Source organism: Saccopteryx leptura, chromosome 6 (assembly GCF_036850995.1).
Source record: "Saccopteryx leptura isolate mSacLep1 chromosome 6, mSacLep1_pri_phased_curated, whole genome shotgun sequence".
In the NCBI taxonomy this organism is placed as follows: domain Eukaryota; kingdom Metazoa; phylum Chordata; class Mammalia; order Chiroptera; family Emballonuridae; genus Saccopteryx; species Saccopteryx leptura.
This window is the reverse complement of record NC_089508.1, coordinates 193,183,895-193,204,329: the sequence shown is the minus strand read 5'-3', so window position 1 is coordinate 193,204,329 and position 20,435 is coordinate 193,183,895. Positions and strand designations below refer to the sequence as shown.

General features: G+C 66.1%; 1 protein-coding gene across 1 annotated transcript in view; it reads left to right on the top strand.

Annotated features, from left to right (window-relative positions):
* Positions 1-20,435, top strand: part of SDK1 (sidekick cell adhesion molecule 1) — a 787,316-nt gene that overhangs the window by 735,472 nt on the left and 31,409 nt on the right. Inside the window, exons 35-38 of the mRNA XM_066342466.1 lie at positions 59-160; positions 9,651-9,766; positions 11,792-11,978; positions 13,606-13,743. Coding sequence (XP_066198563.1) covers positions 59-160; positions 9,651-9,766; positions 11,792-11,978; positions 13,606-13,743 — 543 coding nt within the window. The remainder of the gene's footprint in view (positions 1-58; positions 161-9,650; positions 9,767-11,791; positions 11,979-13,605; positions 13,744-20,435) is intronic.

Genomic DNA, 20,435 nt, shown 5'->3' with positions numbered 1-20,435 from the left:
GGGGCCTTCTGCAAGGGAGGTGGTCCCAGCAAGCTGACCCTCTCCATTCACCTCGCAGACCTGAAGAAATACCGGCGCTACGAGGTGATCATGACAGCCTACAACGTCATCGGCGAGAGCCCGGCCACAGCGCCCGTCGAGGTCTTCGTCGGCGAGGCCGGTAAGCCCGGGGTGCCCACCCCGCAGCCCAAGGCCACGGCAGGTGGTGTGGCCCAGTCCTCTCGGGGGCCAAGCAGGGTCCCTCACCGCTGGCGACCCTGTCGCTGGTGGGGTGGGCGGTGTGCAGGCCACGGGCCCGACTAAGGACGGCAGTGTCCCGACCGCCGGAGACAGCAGTCAGGGGCTGCTGGGGGACCCAGGGTCTCTATTTAGCATGTGGGGTGGGTACTGCTGCCTCCGTGGGGGTTGGTGTGGGGGTGCCTCGTATCTGGAGGGAAAACATGTGACCACGGGCCAGCCAGCCATTCCGGATGGAGGGTCCCTCTCGTGGCCGGGGGAGGACCCCAGGACTGTCTCCGCACACCCGTCCTTGCTCAGGAGCTCAGGCCCCGCACGCAGGTGTGCTGCGCCCCCCCCCCCCGCCCGGACGTGGCGTGGCTCCCGGGCTGAGGTAGCACAGACGCGTCCCTGCCGCCCGCCCGCCTCTCAGCTGCCGTTGTCCAGCCTCAGCGCGTCGCTCCGTCCTCAGTGCTCACGCTGTGGAGAACATTCCGGAAGGAGCACGCCCGTGCCTCCGGCCTTTGCCCCCACAGCCCACATGCCCACTGTGGTCTCATCTGACCGCAAGGCCTCCAGAAAATAACACTTAGGACGGTTTCCCGTCCCTCACCACGCGCCCGGTCACGGCAGCCGGCCCCATGGACTCACACGAGAACCGGGGCCGCGCTGGGCTCCGCGGGTACCTCGCAGGTCTGGGTGCCCACGGGCAATCACTTACCTGCTCGGACGCCGGCTTGGTGTGGAGGAGACGGCTGGGCTGGCCGTGGGCAGCTGGGGTCCCGGTGCCGACTCTGCCCTGGCTTGTCTGTCCGCTCACAGGATGAGTGTCCAGGAGGTTCCTGGACCACAGGGGGTCAGTATTCGGCACGGACGATTGGGGCACCCCGTCTGCGGACTGCCCTCGCCCGCTGCAGACAGTCACTGTCCCGGGACCTGGGGGCTCTGACCGAGTCCTTGTGTCTGGTGGCGGCTGGGGGGTGTTGCTCAAGCCCCAGGAATTGGTGTAGATTTCAGGCGGCAGGGCCCAGTCTCTCTGTCACAGGGTCCTGGTGAAGATTGGGGGGGAGGGGTCTGACCAGGTGGTGGCACAGTGGATAGAGCGTCAGACTGGGATGCGGAGGACCCAGGTTCGAGACCCTGAGGTCGCCAGCTTGAGCGCAGGCTCATCTGGTTTGAGCAAAGCTCACCAGCTTGAGCCCAAGGTCACTGGCTCGAGCAGGGGTCACTTGCTCTGCTGTAGCCCCCCGGTCAAGGCACTTATGAGAAAGCAATCTAATGAACAACTAAGGTGTCACAATGAAAAGCTGATGATTGATGTTTCTCATTTCTCTCTGTTCCTGTCTGTTCCTCTCTCTCTCTCTCCCTCTCTCTCTCTCTGTCTCTGTCACACACACAAAGAAAAAAAGATTTGGGGGGACCGAAGGCATGGGAGGTGCCGGCCAGTTGTTAGCGGCTTCCCTCCGGTCCGCCGGAGCCTCAGGGCGGGGACCCGTGTGTTCCTGGTGGCAGCCCCATCTGCCGAGCCTCGGAGCCGCGGCCCAGTTTTAAAGGCAGAAAGGGCTCCCTGTCCAAATTCAGATGGTTCCATCTGTGGAGCCGAGATGAACCTGGCAGGGCAGAGGACGCCCAGATAAGCCTGAGGCAGGTCTGGCCAGGCCAGGAACCGTTCCAGCCCAGAAAGTGACCGAGTCAGCCAAGCACTGGGCCTGGGCCTGGACCAACAGCCCAGACTCATCTGACCCGAGATTTCCCGCGGGTCTGGGTTTTAGGAGGAGAGGCCCTCTGTCCTGGTCAGCACGGGCTCTGTGGGCCCCCAGGTGTTCCTGACCTGGTCAGCACAGGCTCTGTGGGCCTCCAGGTGTTCCTGACCTGGTCAGCACGGGCTCTGTGGGCCTCCAGGTGTTCCTGGACACGCAGGCAGAGGACCTGGTCAGCACGGGCTCTGTGGGCCCCCAGGTGTTCCTGGTCCTGCAGGTGGAGGACCTGGTCAGCACGGGCTCTGTGGGCCTCCAGGTGTTCCTGGACCTGCAGGTGGAGGACCTGGTCAGCACAGGCTCTGTGGGCCCCCAGGTGTTCCTGACCTGGTCAGCACGGGCTCTGTGGGCCCCCAGGTGTTCCTGACCTGGTCAGCACGGGCTCTGTGGGCCCCCAGGTGTTCCTGACCTGGTCAGCACAGGCTCTGTGGGCCCCCAGGTGTTCCTGGACCTGCAGGTGGGGGACCTGGTCAGCACGGGCTCTGTGGGCCCCCAGGTGTTCCTGGACCTGCAGGTGGAGGAGAGCCGTGGGGCCGTTGGGGGTGGGGGTGTGTCTTTGTGGGCCCCCAGGGGGGCATCTTGCTCCAGGCGGCGAAGCAAGGTCAGCCTGTCTCACCCTTTAGCCTTCTGCCGTGAAAAGTCATCGTCGTACAGCTTCCCACGTGGGACTCGGACTGAACCCCGAGGTGGGACATGTCCCCAGTTCTGGGCGGGATGGGCTCCAAGGTCAGGCACCCTCTCGGTCAGACAGAAGCACCCGCAGGGTGCAGGGCCCCAGCCCTTTGTGCATTCAAGCAGGGGACCCTCCGAGGGGTCCAGCCAAGGTCCTGCAGAGGGCCCGACACACTGAGGCAGCGAGGGGCGGGGTCCGCCCCAGGGGCGAGCTGGAACCCCGGGCCACAAAACCTCTGGAACCACTGTCTCCACCCCGTGCTCAGTCCTGACCACGGATCCTTCCAGAACTCACGTCTCACCCGTCACTTCCTGTCTCACCCCTCCCTGGACCCCTACTGTCAGCGTGGGAGGTGAAGCCCACCCCACCTGAGCCCGGACCATGGGACCCTCGGTCCCTGCAGCACCCACCCCCCCTGCCTGCCTTCACTGTGACCGCGCCTGGTTGTCTCAGCCTCCAAGTGTCATCCGGGCCCAGCCCGGCGCCCCCGCCTGCCCCGTGTGCTCACGGGCTGCCCTTGTCTGGACCGCTGCCTGCCCTGGCTGCGCAGAGCCAGGAAGCGTTGGTAGACAAGCAACATTCTTGGCAACCTCACTCCCATTGACGCAGGAAGGTTATGGAGGACGCGCAAACACCTGATGCTCTGTCTGGAAGGGACCCCGCCCGTCACACAGCCCAGAGTCCCAGCCCCTGGCAGGTTCTCCGGAGAACCTGTGGTTGGCGTACTGGAGGCGGACCATGGCCTGAGTGCCCACGCTCGCCACCCGCCGGGCCCAGAGGGGAGAGCCCCCTGAGGAGCACGCTCTGGACAGGGCTCTGGCCGGGCCTGGGGGAGCTCTCCAGGGTCAGCCCCCAGGGGAGGGACCCTTCTGCAGGGTCACGGAGCTCAGTGCGGACTGAACGTGGCAGGATGAGCAGACGCAACCACCCACACGGAGGAGGGCGGCACCATCTACATGTGTCTGCTGGGCTCAGTGTCACACGCCCAACACAGCAGAGGCGCTCTGACCCCCAGTTGTCCCTAGACGCACCTGAGAGTCCCCACACCTGAGCGTCCCCACACCAGAGTGTCCTTGTACCTGAGTGTCCCCACACCTGAGAGTCCCCACACCAGAGCGTCCCCACACCTGAGCATCCCCACACCTGAGCGTCCCCACACCTGAGAGTCCCCACACCTGAGCGTCCCCACACCAGAGCGTCCCCACACCTGAGCGTCCCCACACCAGAGTGTCCTTGTACCTGAGCGTCCCCACACCTGAGAGTCCCCACACCAGAGTGTCCCCACACCTGAGCATCCCCACACCTGAGCGTCCCCACACCTGAGAGTCCCCACACCTGAGCGTCCCCACACCTGAGCGTCCTTGTACCTGAGCGTCCCCGTACCTGAGCGTCCCCACACCTGAGCGTCCTGGTACCTGAGCGTCCCCACACCTGGGCGTCCTGGTACCTGAGAGTCCCCTCACCTGAGTGTCCCCACACCTGGGCGTCCTGGTACCTGAGAGTCCCCTCACCTGAGTGTCCCCACACCTGAGTGTCCTTGTACCTGAGTGTCCCCACACCTGAGTGTCCTTGTACCTGAGCATCCCCACACCTGAGTGTCCTTGTACCTGAGTGTCCCCACACCTGAGTGTCCTTGTACCTGAGAGTCCCCACACCTGAGTGTCCTTGTACCTGAGCATCCCCACACCTGAGTGTCCTTGTACCTGAGTGTCCCCACACCTGAGTGTCCTTGTACCTGAGTGTCCCCACACCTGAGTGTCCCCACACCTGAGCGTCCCCACACCTGGGCGTCCTTGTACCTGAGAGTCCCCTCACCTGAGTGCCCTTGTACCTGAGTGTCCCCACACCTGAGTGTCCCCACACCTGAGCATCCCCGCACCTGGGCGTCCTTGTACCTAAGAGTCCCCTCACCTGAGCGTCCCCACACCTGAGTGTCCTTGTACCTGAGTGTCCCCACACCTGGGCGTCCTTGTACCTGAGCGTCCTTGTACCTGAGCGTCCTTGTACCTAAGAGCCCCCTCACCTGAGCGCCCCCACACCTGAGCGTCCTTGTACCTGAGAGTCCCCACACCTGAGTGCCCCTCTCCTCCCTGCAGGCGTGTAAACTCTCTCCGTCGGAGCACCCGAACCCTGTGCTGCTCCGAGCCCTGTCCTTGCTGCCAGCACAGCTCCAGCGAGAAGCCAGCAGCTCGTCCCACGGGTCCTTGGCGCACTTGGGTCTGGCCCATGATGAGCACAAGTGAACACTGAGATCCAGCATTTATGTCAGGGCCTACCCCTAATTCAAGCCTCCCTGAGAGCCCAGAATGTGGGGCGCAGGCTGGTACCCCCACCCCGAGGATCTCATGCTCGTCAGATATGTGAGTTACCTAATGCTGCGTAACAAATCAGCCCAACGCAGCTGCTTAAAACGGCACACACGGGACCTCAAAAGTGCAAATCGGGACCCCGGGCACAGCTGAGCTGGGCCTCTGCTCTGGGCCTGTCCCAAGGGGCCGGCAAGGGCTGCCCCCTCCCCTGGACGCTGGACCAGGGACGGGTCACTCCTGCGCTCACTGGTGTGGTTGTTGGCAGGACTTGGCGCCCTGGGTGGTTGGACAGAGTTCCCCGAGTGTTTCGCCTCGTGAGCCTCTCCATAGAAGGTGTCACGCAGGCCTCTGGCCTCCTCAGAGCAAGCGGCTGACCCAGAGCTTGAAGCTCGCCGTCCAGGGCCTTTCCCATGACCCCCCAGCCCCCGTCCTGCAGCCGGCAGCACCAAGCAGTGACTGGGGAACCCTCTCTCCAACTGGCTTTCTGATTTCTCTCGCCGTGCGTCCTCAGCGTTGCTTTGTTCTGGCTCCTCCGGGAGGGAGGAAGAGGCAAGACAGGTCGGAGGTCGGAGCTCGGACAGAGGGAGGACGGAGCGGGAACGAGAGGTGGTTGGTCTGAGCCGGCTCCAGGAGTCCAGGACCAGGCAGGACCTTGAAGCCCCTGCCCGCCACCTGCCCCAGAATTCCGTGGGGAGGGGACCCCGCTTGGAGCCGGGCTGCCCGAGTTGGCGTGCGGGTCGGAATCACACAGTTGCTGAGTCACGTACATGTCCGTGCCTCAGTCTTCCCGTCTGTGTAATGGGGCAGCGATGGGTGAAGGGCTTGCAAGAGTTACCCGGTTATCTGGCACGAAGAAAACACTGTCAGCGCCACCCTCAGCGTCACCCACCTCCCACTGGTGGGCGGCGACTGTCCCAGCGGCCGGCAAACTAGGTGTTGCCATCGCCGCTTTGCCGCCAGGCCTCCCCAGGGTTCTGGAGAGTTGGGCTTCAGGGTGGAGAAGGGTGCTCCGTGCCTCTCGTGTTTAAACTGTGTGACCTCGAAGGGACTGCTTTCAGTTGCTGAGGGCGGTCCCGCCGTCGGTCAGGGGCCCCCTGTGGGGGACGGCAGTGACTCGCCTGCCTTTCCTCCGCCGGCTGGTGAGAGTCTGCCCGTCCCTCTCTTTCCTGCGCTGAGTCCGCGGTGGCTCTTGTCCGGTCCTGACTAGTCCCCACCGGGCTGACCCACTGGGACCCATCCAGCCCTCCCGTGCGACTGGGGAAGCCCCCAGAGGCCGCAGAACCGCCCAGACCCGCGGCCTGTCTCCAGGTGCCCCGCCTAGGGGGACAGCGGTGTTGACAACTGTTCACTGAAAAGGTCGACCCTGTTACAGAAGTCTGTCTCCTGTTGACTTCGACAGGAAATCGGGAAGTATCTGACCAGAGAGAGAGAGAGAGGATGAAAGCAAATGCGTAGATATGTAAACCTTTAAAATCATAGAGAAATAGTTTATTTCATTATATCAAAACATGAACAGGGACCCTCAAAGTACCTGTTAAAAACTTGCTCGGCCCAAATAACAAATCCTGAGCAACAGAACGTGGACGTGGAAACCCAGCCTGGCCCGGGGCCACTCCAGCGGCAGGGCGACCATCTGTTCCTGCGACCCCACGGTCAGCTGCCCGCTCGCCCTCGACCCCACGTCCGGCCCACGCTGCCCCGGCCAATCACCGCAGGGTGATCCTCGCTGTTTATTTCAGGGCCAGATGTTCTGTCCGTCTTCCGGGAGAGACCCGCGTCCCCAGCCAGAAGTGACCCCCCTGGCCCCCGGGCCCGGTCCTCCTGCTCCACCTTGAAGTGTGGTTTCTGTGACTTCCCTCTCTCGCTAAACTTCTCCTTCCCCTCTCTGCGTCCATGGGCCCTCAGCCCTCGAGGCCTGGGGCCTGGTTTGTCATTGGGAAGCTGCCGCGACCTTGTGTGGTGACAGCAGATGGCGCTGTCTCGGTGGCCGCAGCGCGGGGTTTCCTGACACTCTCAGCCCGTTTGATTCCCAGGTCGCTTGATGGGCACGTTTCCTTGTCCTCCCTCGGCCTGAGCACCCCGGTGCTTGTCCAGCTCCCTCGCCTCGAGGCAGCGGGCCTGAAACGCTGAGGAGAGAGGGGCCACCGCTCAGGACCCCGACAACGAGCCAGACTGGCCGGGCCGGAGGGACGTGGCGTTAGGAGGCCGTGGGCACGCCCTTCACTCACCAGATCAAGAGTGAGTCGGGGATTGGGTCCCGAGGCTGCTTGTTGACCCGCCCGATGCTGGGTGACCACAGTGGGCAGCGAGCCTGCGCAAGGGCTCCGGTGAGACAGACAGCGAGCACTCGGCCGGAACGCCAGAGGAGTCCAGAAGATTCTGGAATCCCGCTAGAACCGCCAGGTGCCGGCTGTTTCTCTGTCGCGGACTTAGCGAGCTCTCTCTGCAGCAGCGTGGTGGTCCCCGACCCGGGGGGGGGGCACGTGGCCCCTCCGAGGACTGTGGGTCACAGCCTTGTGACAGCCTTCTCAGCCTTGACATGACGCGCCCCGAGGGAGTCTGCACGGTAGCTGAACCTGCGCCTCTCGCCTCCCGTGCAGTCGGAGGGCAGTCTGTGCGTGGGCAGTGCCGGAGACCGCTGGGCCAAAATGCTTTCTCAAGTTAATTTCACGCGTGTTCAAAAAGCATGCTGACCCGGTCCCAGTGTTCTCCTGACAGCACACGCCAGGGTAGGCGGACAGAGGATGGGGCGTCCTCGCCCGTCGGCTTGCTCACAGCGGGCGAGGATTCCCTCGGGGTCACAAACGGCGGGGATCTTCCTGAGCGTCCCTCCGTCCCCTGTCCTGAGCGTCCCTCCGTCCCCTGTCCTGAGCGTCCCTCCGTCCCCTGTCCTCCTGGAGACCCGCCCCTCCAGGAGCCGAAGCGAGAAGCTCAAACCCGGCACGCTCCGCTCTGCGCTCACGTGCGTCTCTTCCCCGCGGCTGTTGGTGGCACAGCCGGTGCCGCAGGCCAGCGAGCAGCTCGGGGACAGCCGTGCACGGGGCTCGGCCGCACCGGAGGGCACGGGGGCCTCTGTCCAGCACGTGTCGGCTGCCGTGCAGCGATGCACGGGCCCCCCTAACCTTCCGGGGGAGCTCCCTGCAGACCCCACGTCAGGGGCGCCTGCCTCCTGACCCAGCGCCGTCTCAGGCTGGGTTCCAGGGTACCATTGCCGAGCAAACCTCGGAGGTGGGCGGGAGGGGGGGAGGACCACACACAGATAGTTCTCGCCGGCCACCAGGGTAACAAGCCGCGCTCAATTTTGCCTTTCGCGTTTTAATTGTGCGACAGTCATTTCCGCCGCAGAGTCGCCGACGGCAAACATGCCGAGGACATTAACTTTATTTATGTTTTGGATTATTAATGTGACTGTTAAAATTCCTCCAGTTAGTTTTGATTGAATTGTTTTTTTGTGTGATTCTGTTGTTTAATGGAGCGGTAAATAAGAATTTCTGATAATGAGGCCAAGCATCTGTCACAACAACCTGGTGCGGGTTATTAACATTTCCATTAGCGGCGGGGTGGGCAGCCCGAATGTGGGAGCCGCACAGTTAGAGCAGAATAAATGTTGGTGTCAGGCTGAGTGGGTGTTAATTACTATTTTATTCCACACCGGGGGGGGGGGGGGGGTGTGGAGAAGGGGAGGCGCAGGAAGGTCATTCTCTTCGAGAAGGCTTCCCGGGGAGCTGGTGTGCCGGGCTGTCTCCCTCCGCGGCGACTGCTGTATGGTTTCCGTTTACGGGCTAAGAACAGACTGGAGGCCGAAGGCGGTGCTCCCGGGGCCGGCGGGCACGGCTGCAGGAGGTGAGGGGTCCAGCGGCGGCCCCAGGACAGTGCAGGCTCGGCAGGGGTCTTACGGGGCTCGCCCGCCTGGGAGGAGAGCGGGGGCGGCCCCAGGGGACAGACGTTGCCACCCCGGGGGCTCGTGCAGACTCTGTGTTGCATCCTGGCTTCCCAGTGGCCACCGGCGGAGGTGACAGCCATGACGTCCCCCTAGGTCCCCTTCCGCCTCCTGCTCCAGCTCAGCACCTGGGGGTCTCCCCGGGACGGAGGGGAAGGAGCAGGAGTGGGGGGGAGGGGCTTCACCGAGGAGCCTGTCGAGGTGAAATCCATGTCGCCGTCCCTCCTGGAGGGCCGGCCCTGCGTCTGCAGACGGACTCCATCCAGGACCCGGAGATCCGGATGAGTGACGGGAACAGGTGCTTTCCTCCTCGACAGGCTCCATCATCGGGACCTTCCCGTCTGCCTTCAGCGCCCCACGCTCCTCCCCCCCACGTCACGCGCCCCACGCTCCTCCCCCTCACGTCACGCGCCCCACGCTCCTCCCCCTCACGTCACGAGTCCCACGCTCCTCCCCCTCACGTCACGAGTCCCACACTCCTCCCCTCACGTCACGAGTCCCACGCTCCTCCCCCTCACGTCATGCGTCCTTGGACCCGTCCTCGCCTCGCCCCAAGCACGTAGACCCCCGTATCCTCTCACTCCAACGCCGTGTCTCGGGACCACCGTTTTCTTCGTGATTGTCCGGATTTTATTTCGTGCGTTTGAAAATGTGATTCCAGGCGGGGTCCGCAGTGTCCCCGGCACAGGGCTGGAGCCCCCCCTGCCCCCTGTGAGCATGCTCCCAGCTGCCCTCCTGTCCTGCTCTCTCCCCAGCCCCGGCCATGGCCCCGCAGAACGTCCAGGTGAACCCGCTCACGGCCAGCCAGCTGGAGGTCACCTGGGACCCGCCGCCGCCCGAGAGCCAGAACGGGAACGTCCAGGGCTACAAGGCAAGGCCCCCTCGCTGGGTGTGGCTCCTTCTTCCAGGGCTCCGCACGCGGGGTGGGGCGGGGGGTGGCTAGACCCCGGGGGGAGCCTGGGCCCACCCTGCACGGCAGTCCTCTGGCTCCTGTGGCCGACACACGGCTGACCGTCAGCCTGCAGAGCTGCGGGCCACACGGAGCGCCAGGGGCAGGCTCAGTCCACCTTGCCTCTGGGCCGGGCTTTGCCTGAGGGCCTCCCCCTCCCAGGCCTAGCGCCGGAGCCCCTCCCCCGCCCACCCCACCCCACCCCCACACCCCCCCACCCCCACACACACCCCACACACACACCCCCTACTCGGGGAGCCTCTGAGGCCTTTGCCAACAAGGAAGCATCACTGAAGGAGCAGGCTCCCCACCCCAGTTCTTGATTCAGGAGGTCCAGGGTGGGGCCCAGGAATGTGCAGTCCTGACAGGGTCCCCCAGGGGGCGTGGGTCCTGGGCACCCCACTTTGAGAGCCTCCGCCACCACCACACTAAACCGTTACAATTCCACGTGAGCTAAAAAGACTCCAGAGATGGGATAACAGAAAGGCAGCAGGCTGGACCCAGAAGAGTTCTGGGTGGTCCGTGAGCGCAGAGGCGGGTTCTTCCGGGCAGGAAGCCCCTCCCCTCGGTCCGTCTCTGCGTGGAGGGCTCAGAAGCCGCCCAGGCCCCACACAACCGTCCCGGAGAAAACGGGGGCTGCTGCTCCCTGAAACTCCCTGCTCCGGCCCCAGAATGGAATTACTTTGTCTGATCTGCTGGAGGCCAGGCTGATCGGTCATCAGATTCGAGGGGCTAACCCATCCTGATGGCTATTGAGCCAATGAAATGGCCATTTGAAAATGATTTCTGTAGGTGTTTCATGAAAATAAACCCCTTCGCCCCATGGCAGGGCTGTTACAGGGATTAACGAGGCACAGAGCGTCCTGTGAGCTCGGAGCCAGGGCACCATTTGTGTGCGTCCAAAATCTGTTTCCTCATTTCCTTCATGATCAAGACATTGAACTTGGCTGTCGATCTCGTGAGGAGGGGCAGTGCCAGCAGGGAGCTCGATGGGTCAGTTCTGAGCGCAGAAGCCAGAACGGGTCTCCCAGGTGGACATGGACACTCTCACCCAGCTGGACCGCTCCCGCGTGGCCAGGAGAGCCGACCTGGGCGCTCTGCCCTGCCCTCACCCGTGGACAGCTGCTCTAAGGACCTGGCCGCATTCAGGCCGCCCAGCCAAGGTGGACCAGTGTCTCAGCATTATCTTCGGGCAGCCCCGGGGAGCACGGCGCGGGCAGTGGTTCCTCGGCCAGCCGTCCAGGGAAGCATTTCTGGCGACTTCTGCAGACCTCTGTCCTGGACATCAGTTCCCCCACGGGCACGCAGAAGCTCTGCGCGAGGAGAAGGGTGGGAGCCAGGCGCAGTGCGACCTGTCCCCGCAGGGCCAAGCCCCCCGCCTGGTCATGTCCGCATCCAGTTTCCTTGTTTTAACCTCCAGGGTGGGGCCACGTTCATCGGAGGCCCCGAGTGGGGCCTGGGAGCTCAGGGCGGACGCCGGAGGTCTGTCCGCAGGGCTGAGGAGGTGGACAGGGTCTGTCTCCCTTCTCGCCAGAAGCCCCGGGGAAGGGGAGAGACTATGAGCGAAGACACCAGCAGCGCCAGCCCTGCAGGAGGGAAGGGGACTTCCTGGTGGCTGCAGGACAGGGTCACCTCCGTCCTCAGGTCCCCCGTGTCCCCACCAGCATCTGGCTCACGTAGGCAGGGCTCACGCTGCGGATGGACCACCCAGAAACGCCGGTCACCTGCTCCTGACACACGTGCGCAGCCTGGGACCTCCGCCCGGGCACTGACCTCACTGTCCCCGGCCCCCCTGCAATTCCACAGGAGCAGGGCCCCTCCCACTCAGCACAGCAGAGGCAGGGGTGCTGGTCCCACTCATGGCTCCGTCTCCCCGGGCCAGCGGCTGGAAACAGCGGGCGGGCCCCCTGGCTGTGGTCCGCCGTGACCTGTCACCCCTCCCAACAGGTTTACTACTGGGAGGCCGGCAGCCAGAACGAGACGGAGAAGATGAAGGTGCTGTTCCTGCCGGAGCCCCTGGTGAAGCTGAAGAACCTGACCAGCCACACCCGCTACCTGGTCAGCATCTCCGCCTTCAACGCCGCCGGGGACGGGCCCAGGAGCGAGCCCAGGCCGGGGCGCACCCACCAGGCCGGTAGGAGAAACGAGCGGCTGCCCCCTCTGGCCTCCGCCGGGCCCTCCCTCGGAGAGCAAGCCCCCCATCTCCGCGTCTGCCGCGCTCCGCTCTGCCTGTGCCGTGGGCCTGGGCACGGCGGAGCTGGGAACCCGTGGACAGGCCGCCGTGCTAGGCCGGGCTCCCACGTCCTCCTGGGCCTGGCCTCGACCTGGTCACGGGGCGCACCACAGCTGTTAGCCGGGTGTGAGTGAGGCGTGCCCCTCTCCACAGCCCCCCGGGGCCACCAGGGGGACTGGGCTTCCTTCGTGACCCGCAGGACACGTCCCACCTCTTACTGGACTCTCCAGCTAGCGTGTCTTACCACCGGGGAGCGTGCTGCGTGTGGGGTGGGCCCTGAGTCCAGGCCACGGTGTCGGGCATTCGCTGGGGCTGGGGCCGCAGAGCCCTGGGAGCAGCTCACCAGCGGTCTCTCAGACACGCCCGGGCCAGGTCCAAGGGCGAGGAGGGGGCTGAGCCGCCGCTGTCACTCACAGGCCACAGGGCCGGTTCCGAGAGAGTCACCCCCTCTTCAGTGCTTCCCAGGCTTGCCTACCAGCCTGGGGACCATTATGGAGCCAGTCTGGTCTCCCAGGGGGACATGAGGACCAACCCCTCCCAGGGCTCCCCGACCTTCAGCGGGGTCAGCCCGCGAACGCCCTCCCGAGATGATGCCTCCCCTGGGGATGGCCGCTCCGGAGCATCAGGCTAACCGTGGGGGGCGTGGCCAGCCTGCCCAGACTGCTCCCTTCCGCCTCGCCCAGCAGCTGAGACCGGCCGTGGGTGTGGTCGCTGAGCTGGAAGGACACGGGCAGACCCGAGGGGCAGAGAGGAGGGGCATGGCCTCGTCAGGGCACGGCAGGCCTGACGGGTCACAGGCCAAAGGGCCCGGGACCGGAGGGAGGACAGAAAGGCCCCTGAGCACGGAGTGGGTGGCAGAGAGCAGTCCCCACGCGGGCACCGGAGGGGCTGGCAGAGAGCAGTCCCCACGCGGGCACCGGAGGGGCTGGCAGAGAGCAGTCCCCACGCGGGCACCGGAGGGGCTGGCAGAGAGCAGTCCCCACGCGGGCACCGGAGGGCCGCTCTGGGCACAGAACGCAGGCAGCAGTGGGGGCGTGTGCAGGCCGGCACTGCCCGGTCACAGGCCTGGCCTTCCGCGTCTGCGGCCATGTCCCCCAGCTCAGGACGGCGCTGTCACTGCCTCCTCCCACCCTCCTGGCCAGGTGAGGCCGTCTGAGGTGGCAGAGTGCCCTGTGGGATTTCAGGGCCGGGAGGGGCGTCCCTGAGCCCTCTGAGCCCCTGCGGTGTGGGGAGGGCTGGACCGGCCCAGCTCCCCTCCCCGGACGGACGGACGAGCAGGACAGGAGCCTCCAGGACGCTCCTGCAGTGGCCAGACAGCAAGCGGTCTGCGTCTCCCTCCCGTTTCCATCCGTGATTTACCGGGACGTTCACAGATGATCAATAAATACCCCTGTCGTCGGAGGGCACTCAGACTCGCACTGAACTGAAAGTGACCTCTAATCACATGTTCATTCCCCACGGGGGCAGAGACGCATGTGGTCGACGGCCCACGAGGACGCTGACCATCCCTGTGCTCTGTCCCCCCCAGCGCCCGGGACCCCCAGCTTCCTGACCTTCTCCGAGATCACCTCCACCACGCTCAACGTCTCCTGGGGCGAGCCGGCGGCCGCCAACGGCGTCCTGCAGGGCTACCGCGTGGTGTACGAGCCCTTGGCCCCCGTCCAAGGTAAGGCAGGGGGTCAGGGAGGGCGCCTCCTTGGTGCAGAGCCCCCCACAGCCTGTGGAGCCAGCGGCCTGGCCGCAGGGGGCCCTGGACGCACCGGGCCGGAGCGAGAGCCGCTGTCCCGAGTTCCAGCACGGCGCCGTCCGCAGGCCTCGTGCTCACACCCCTGACCCCACCTCCAGTTCCCGGGACTCGGTCCTCCAGTAAACCGAGGGCACCGCCACGAGTGCCGCTGGCTGGGCCCACACGGGCACTGGGGGGCGTCGCTCTGGTCTGCCCTCCGCTCGGCCGCCCCTCGGTCAGCAGCCCTGCCGGCCGCCGGGCTCTGCTCCGGACGCCGGGCCTGTGGGGCAGGAGACGGGCATCTTCCCGTGCTGGCATCTGTCAGGACCCTCGCTGGCGTCCCTGGACCCGGCGAGCCTGTGCCCAGTGAGGGGAGAGGCAGGCAGCACAGTCACACAGACCAGGCTGGGAGGGGCCGCGGTCCGAAGGAAGCTGAGCAGGGGTCAGCGCTGGGCACTGGGCGGGGGCCTGAGTGACAAGAAGGACACAGGCCAGGGGCACTTCCTGCAGGAGGCCAGGGACCTGGAGGTCCTGGGGCAGGTGGGGCCTACGTCCCCCCAAGGCTGAGCTCAATGAGGGAGGGGGAGGTCCTACAGGACACATGCTGCCCCAGGCCCGGTCACTCAGGGCGGTCACACAGGGCCGGTCTCTCAGGCCTGGGTCACCCAGGGTTGGTCACCCAGGGCCAGACACTCAGGCCCAAGTCACACAGGGCCTGTCACACAGGGTCAGGTCACACAGGGCCGGGTCACTCAGGGTCGGGTCACACAGGCCCGGGTCACACAGGGTCGGGTCACACAGACCCGGGTCACACAGGGTCAGGTCACACAGGCCCGGGTCACTCAGGGCCGGGTCACACAGGCCCGGGTCACTCAGGGTCGGGTCACACAGGCCCGGGTCACTCAGGGTCGGGTCACACAGGCCCGGGTCACTCAGGGTCGGGTCACACAGGCCCGGGTCACTCAGGGCCGGGTCACACAGGCCCGGGTCACTCAGGGTCGGGTCACACAGGCCCGGGTCACTCAGGGTCGGGTCACACAGGCCCGGGTCACTCAGGGTCGGGTCACACAGGCCCGGGTCACTCAGGGCCGGGTCACACAGGCCCGGGTCACTCAGGGTCGGGTCACACAGGCCCGGGTCACTCAGGGTCGGGTCACACAGGCCCAAGTCACACAGGCCCGGGTCACACAGGGCCGGGTCACACAGACCCGGGTCACACAGGGTCGGGTCACACAGGCCCGGGTCACACAGGGCCTGTCACACAGGGCCTGTCACACAGGCCCGGGTCACACAGGGCCGGGTCACACAGACCCGGGTCACACAGGGCCGGGTCACTCAGGGTCGGGTCACACAGGCCCGGGTCACACAGGGTCGGGTCACACAGACCCGGGTCACACAGGCCCGGGTCACTCAGGGTCGGGTCACACAGGGCCTGTCACACAGGGTCGGGTCACACAGGGCCTGTCACACAGGGCCGGGTCACACAGACCCGGGTCACACAGGGTCAGGTCACACAGGCCCGGGTCACACAGGGCCTGTCACACAGGGCCTGTCACACAGGCCCGGGTCACACAGGCCCGGGTCACACAGGGCCGGGTCACACAGGGCCTGTCACACAGGGCCTGTCACACAGGCCCGGGTCACACAGGCCCGGGTCACTCAGGGCCGGGTCACACAGGCCCGGGTCACTCAGGGTCGGGTCACACAGGCCCGGGTCACTCAGGGTCGGGTCACACAGGCCCGGGTCACTCAGGGTCGGGTCACACAGGCCCGGGTCACTCAGGGCCGGGTCACACAGGCCCGGGTCACTCAGGGTCGGGTCACACAGGCCCGGGTCACTCAGGGTCGGGTCACACAGGCCCAAGTCACACAGGCCCGGGTCACACAGGGCCGGGTCACACAGACCCGGGTCACACAGGGTCGGGTCACACAGGCCCGGGTCACACAGGGCCTGTCACACAGGGCCTGTCACACAGGCCCGGGTCACACAGGGCCGGGTCACACAGACCCGGGTCACACAGGGCCGGGTCACTCAGGGTCGGGTCACACAGGCCCGGGTCACACAGGGTCGGGTCACACAGGCCCGGGTCACACAGGCCCGGGTCACTCAGGGTCGGGTCACACAGGGCCTGTCACACAGGGTCGGGTCACACAGGGCCTGTCACACAGGGCCGGGTCACACAGACCCGGGTCACACAGGGTCAGGTCACACAGGCCCGGGTCACACAGGGCCTGTCACACAGGGCCTGTCACACAGGCCCGGGTCACACAGGCCCGGGTCACACAGGGCCGGGTCACACAGGCCCGGGTCACACAGGCCCGGGTCACTCAGGGTCGGGTCACACAGGGCTGGGTCACTCAGGGTCGGGTCACACAGGGCCTGTCACACAGGGCCGGGTCACTCAGGGTCGGGTCACACAGACCCGGGTCACTCAGGGTCGGGTCACACAGGGTCAGGTCACACAGGGTCAGGTCACACAGGCCCAGGTCACACAGGGCCTGTCACACAGGGCCGGGTCACACAGACCCGGGTCACACAGGCCCGGGTCACTCAGGCCCGGGTCACACAGGGCCGGGTCACTCAGGGTCGGGTCACACAGGGTCGGGTCACACAGGCCCGGGTCACACAGGGCCGGGTCACACAGACCCGGGTCACACAGGCCCGGGTCACTCAGGGTCGGGTCACACAGGGCTGGGTCACTCAGGGTCGGGTCACACAGGGCCTGTCACACAGGGCCGGGTCACTCAGGGTCGGGTCACACAGACCCGGGTCACTCAGGCCCGGGTCACACAGGGCCGGGTCACTCAGGGTCGGGTCACACAGGGTCGGGTCACACAGGGTCGGGTCACACAGGGCTGGGTCACTCAGGGTCGGGTCACACAGGGCCTGTCACACAGGGCCGGGTCACTCAGGGTCGGGTCACACAGGGCCGGGTCACTCAGGGTCGGGTCACACAGGGCTGGGTCACTCAGGGTCGGGTCACACAGGGCCTGTCACACAGGGCCGGGTCACTCAGGGTCGGGTCACACAGACCCGGGTCACTCAGGCCCGGGTCACACAGACCCGGGTCACTCAGGCCCGGGTCACACAGGGCCGGGTCACTCAGGGTCGGGTCACACAGGGTCAGGTCACACAGGGCCTGTCACACAGGGCCGGGTCACACAGACCCGGGTCACACAGGCCCAGGTCACACAGGGCCTGTCACACAGGGCCGGGTCACACAGACCCGGGTCACACAGGCCCGGGTCACTCAGGCCCGGGTCACACAGGGCCGGGTCACTCAGGGTCGGGTCACACAGGGTCGGGTCACACAGGCCCGGGTCACACAGGGCCGGGTCACACAGGCCCGGGTCACACAGGCCCGGGTCACTCAGGGTCGGGTCACACAGGGCTGGGTCACTCAGGGTCGGGTCACACAGGGCCTGTCACACAGGGCCGGGTCACTCAGGGTCGGGTCACACAGACCCGGGTCACTCAGGCCCGGGTCACACAGGGCCGGGTCACTCAGGGTCGGGTCACACAGGGTCGGGTCACACAGGGCTGGGTCACTCAGGGTCGGGTCACACAGGGCCTGTCACACAGGGCCGGGTCACTCAGGGTCGGGTCACACAGGGCCGGGTCACTCAGGGTCGGGTCACACAGGGCTGGGTCACTCAGGGTCGGGTCACACAGGGCCTGTCACACAGGGCCGGGTCACTCAGGGTCGGGTCACACAGACCCGGGTCACTCAGGCCCGGGTCACACAGGGCCGGGTCACTCAGGGTCGGGTCACACAGGGTCAGGTCACACAGGGCCTGTCACACAGGGCCGGGTCACACAGACCCGGGTCACACAGGCCCAGGTCACACAGGGCCTGTCACACAGGGCCGGGTCACACAGACCCGGGTCACACAGGCCCAGGTCACACAGGGCCTGTCACACAGGGCCGGGTCACACAGGCCCGGGTCACTCAGGGTCGGGTCACACAGGCCCGGGTCACACAGGGCCGGGTCACACAGGGCCGGGTCACACAGGCCCGGGTCACACAGGGCCGGGTCACACAGGCCCGGGTCACACAGGGTCGGGTCACACAGGGCCGGGTCACTCAGGCCCGGGTCACACAGGCCCGGGTCACTCAGGCCCGGGTCACACAGGGTCGGGTCACACAGGCCCGGGTCACTCAGGCCAGGATCACGCAGGCCCGGGTCACACAGGGTCATGTCACACAGGCCCGGGTCACACAGGGTCATGTCACGCAGGCCCAGGTCACACAGGGTCATGTCACGCAGGCCCGGGTCACACAGGGTCATGTCACACAGGCCCGGGTCACACAGGGTCATGTCACACAGGCCCGGGTCACACAGGGTCAGTCACGCAGGCCCGGGTCACACAGGGTCATGTCACACAGGCCCGGGTCACACAGGGTCATGTCACGCAGGCCCGGGTCACACAGGGTCATGTCACGCAGGCCCGGGTCACACAGGGTCAGTCCCGCAGGCCCGGGTCACACAGGGTCATGTCACGCAGGCCCGGGTCACACAGGGTCAGTCACGCAGGCCCGGGTCACACAGGGTCAGTCACTCAGGCCCGGGTCACACAGGGTCAGTCACGCAGGCCCGGGTCACACAGGGTCAGTCACTCAGGCTGTGGTGCAATAGGAGTGGGGAGACCTGTGACACAGGACCAGGGCCCTGCTCTGTAAAAGCCACAGGATGGAGAGATGGATCGATGATCTCCTGACGTCCAGGGTCAGCCAGGAACACAGACCCCCCAGGAACAGTGGGGAAATGCCTGCACCCGGGGAGCCTGCGCGGAGGGACGCCCCAGCCTGAGCGTGAACCGGGTGGAGGTGGGCAGCGGGCTGAGTGGGAGGCCCGGGCACCAGAGACCCGTTGGTGCCGCTGCCCCCTCCCGGCCCCGGACCGGGGAGCAGGGTGTGCCGGGTGGTGACGACCAGGAGGGAGTGACGGGAGGCCCCGGGGTGACGGGTGGCAGGGTGGGGTGGTGAGCAGAGGTGCGACGTGGCCAGCGGAGGGTGTGTTGGGTCTGGAGGTGCAGCCAGGGGGAGATGTGCCCCAGAGTGGACAGACATGGGGGACAGGAGCTGGGAAGTGGGTGGCCTTGCTGTCCTTCACGTGACAACTCCCAGAGTCCCCGCTGTGGGGCAGCCTGCCCCCCTCCACTGCTGCGTGAGTGTCCCGTGTCCCCTGTCCGGCCCTGCTCACGAGCGTCCGGCGTTGGTCTCACCCGCTGCGGGCCGGGCCCTGAGGCCCTGACTCGGGGGGGGGGGGGGCAGCATAACCAGCACGTCCCACTGTGCCGCTCTGCGTGCAACGCCGCCCGCAGCTTCCTTTGGAAAGAAGGGCGTCCAGGTGAAACGGGGCGTCGGTTTGAAGGAGGGACTGAAGCACCCGGTCTGCCCGTGTCGGTCGGAGGAGGTGCCGCAGGCTGCAGGAGTCGTCATTATTTTATGAGGTGCTAAGAAAGAAAGAGTGCTCCCTATAAACCACGGCCCAGGACTGCCGTGTCATCCATTCCGAGCCGCGTCCAGAGCCAGGGCCGGGGAACCGTGACAGGAACGGGGCGTCTGAGGCCATCGACTGGCTCGGGTGAAGAACGGCGTGGGCAGGCGGGCGTGCACCTGGCTTGTAAACCGGGGCCCGGCACCGGCGCACAGCGGTGTGGCCACGCTCAGCCTCATCCTGTCTGGGGACCCGGCGGCCTGGCAGGACCGCGGGTGGGGGCCCAGCGGAGGCCACGGGGGGGCACACGCGCTGTCCTGACTCACTCACCCCCGAGAAGGGGCAGGGAGCTGGAGGCCTTCCCTGTGGCATTCTTCCCTGTGCACACGCAGACACCCACGCACACAGGATCCAGGAGAACGTGTCCCAAGCAGCTTTTAAAGGTTGAGCAACAGGCAGCACTCGAACGGGAAAGGACTGGCCAAAATCGCAGCTCTGAGGGGCCGACGGAGTCCTCAGCCGTCACGGGTGCGAGTTCTCCGCATTGCTTCAGACCAGCGCTCATCCCCTGGACTGGCCCCCGTGTGCCAGGGGGCCCGCAGAACCCCTGGGTGCTCCGCGCCCAGTGCCTCTGGGCCTGTCTCCTGGCGAGCTGATGGCCACGGTCACCAGCGTCGGCCGTGCAGCGAGGGCTGGATGTGCCCATGACGCCTGCTCTGCGCTCTCCCTCTCCTGGGGCTGTGCCTCCTCTTCCAGGAAGTCGCCGGGGTGTCGCCAGGGCGTCACTGACTGGTTCACTTCTCAACATGGGCGTCGTCGGGGGGATTCTGTTTTGGCCTCACGGCCACCGTGTGCAGCCCACGCGGTCAGCATGCTGGCCTTCGAGGGAGGCTCAGGGAGGAACCCGCCCCTCGCCCCTCACCCCTCGCCCCTCGCCGTGGGATCCGGGACCAAGGACGTTGTCACCGGGGCTCCAAACGTCCTCCGTCCTTCCCCGCGCTGGCGATGGCAGGTGTCACGGGAACGTCAGGCGGCTCTCGTTGGGGCCAGAATGTACCTTTGTCTCTGTAGAGACGCTGGCTCTTCTGAGGTCTCTAGAGACATGGGGTGTGTGCGCGTCCACGTGTGCGCGGTGATCGCCTGAGGCTCAGCCTGGAGCGACCCTGGCAGCCTCCTCTCGAGCCGTCTCT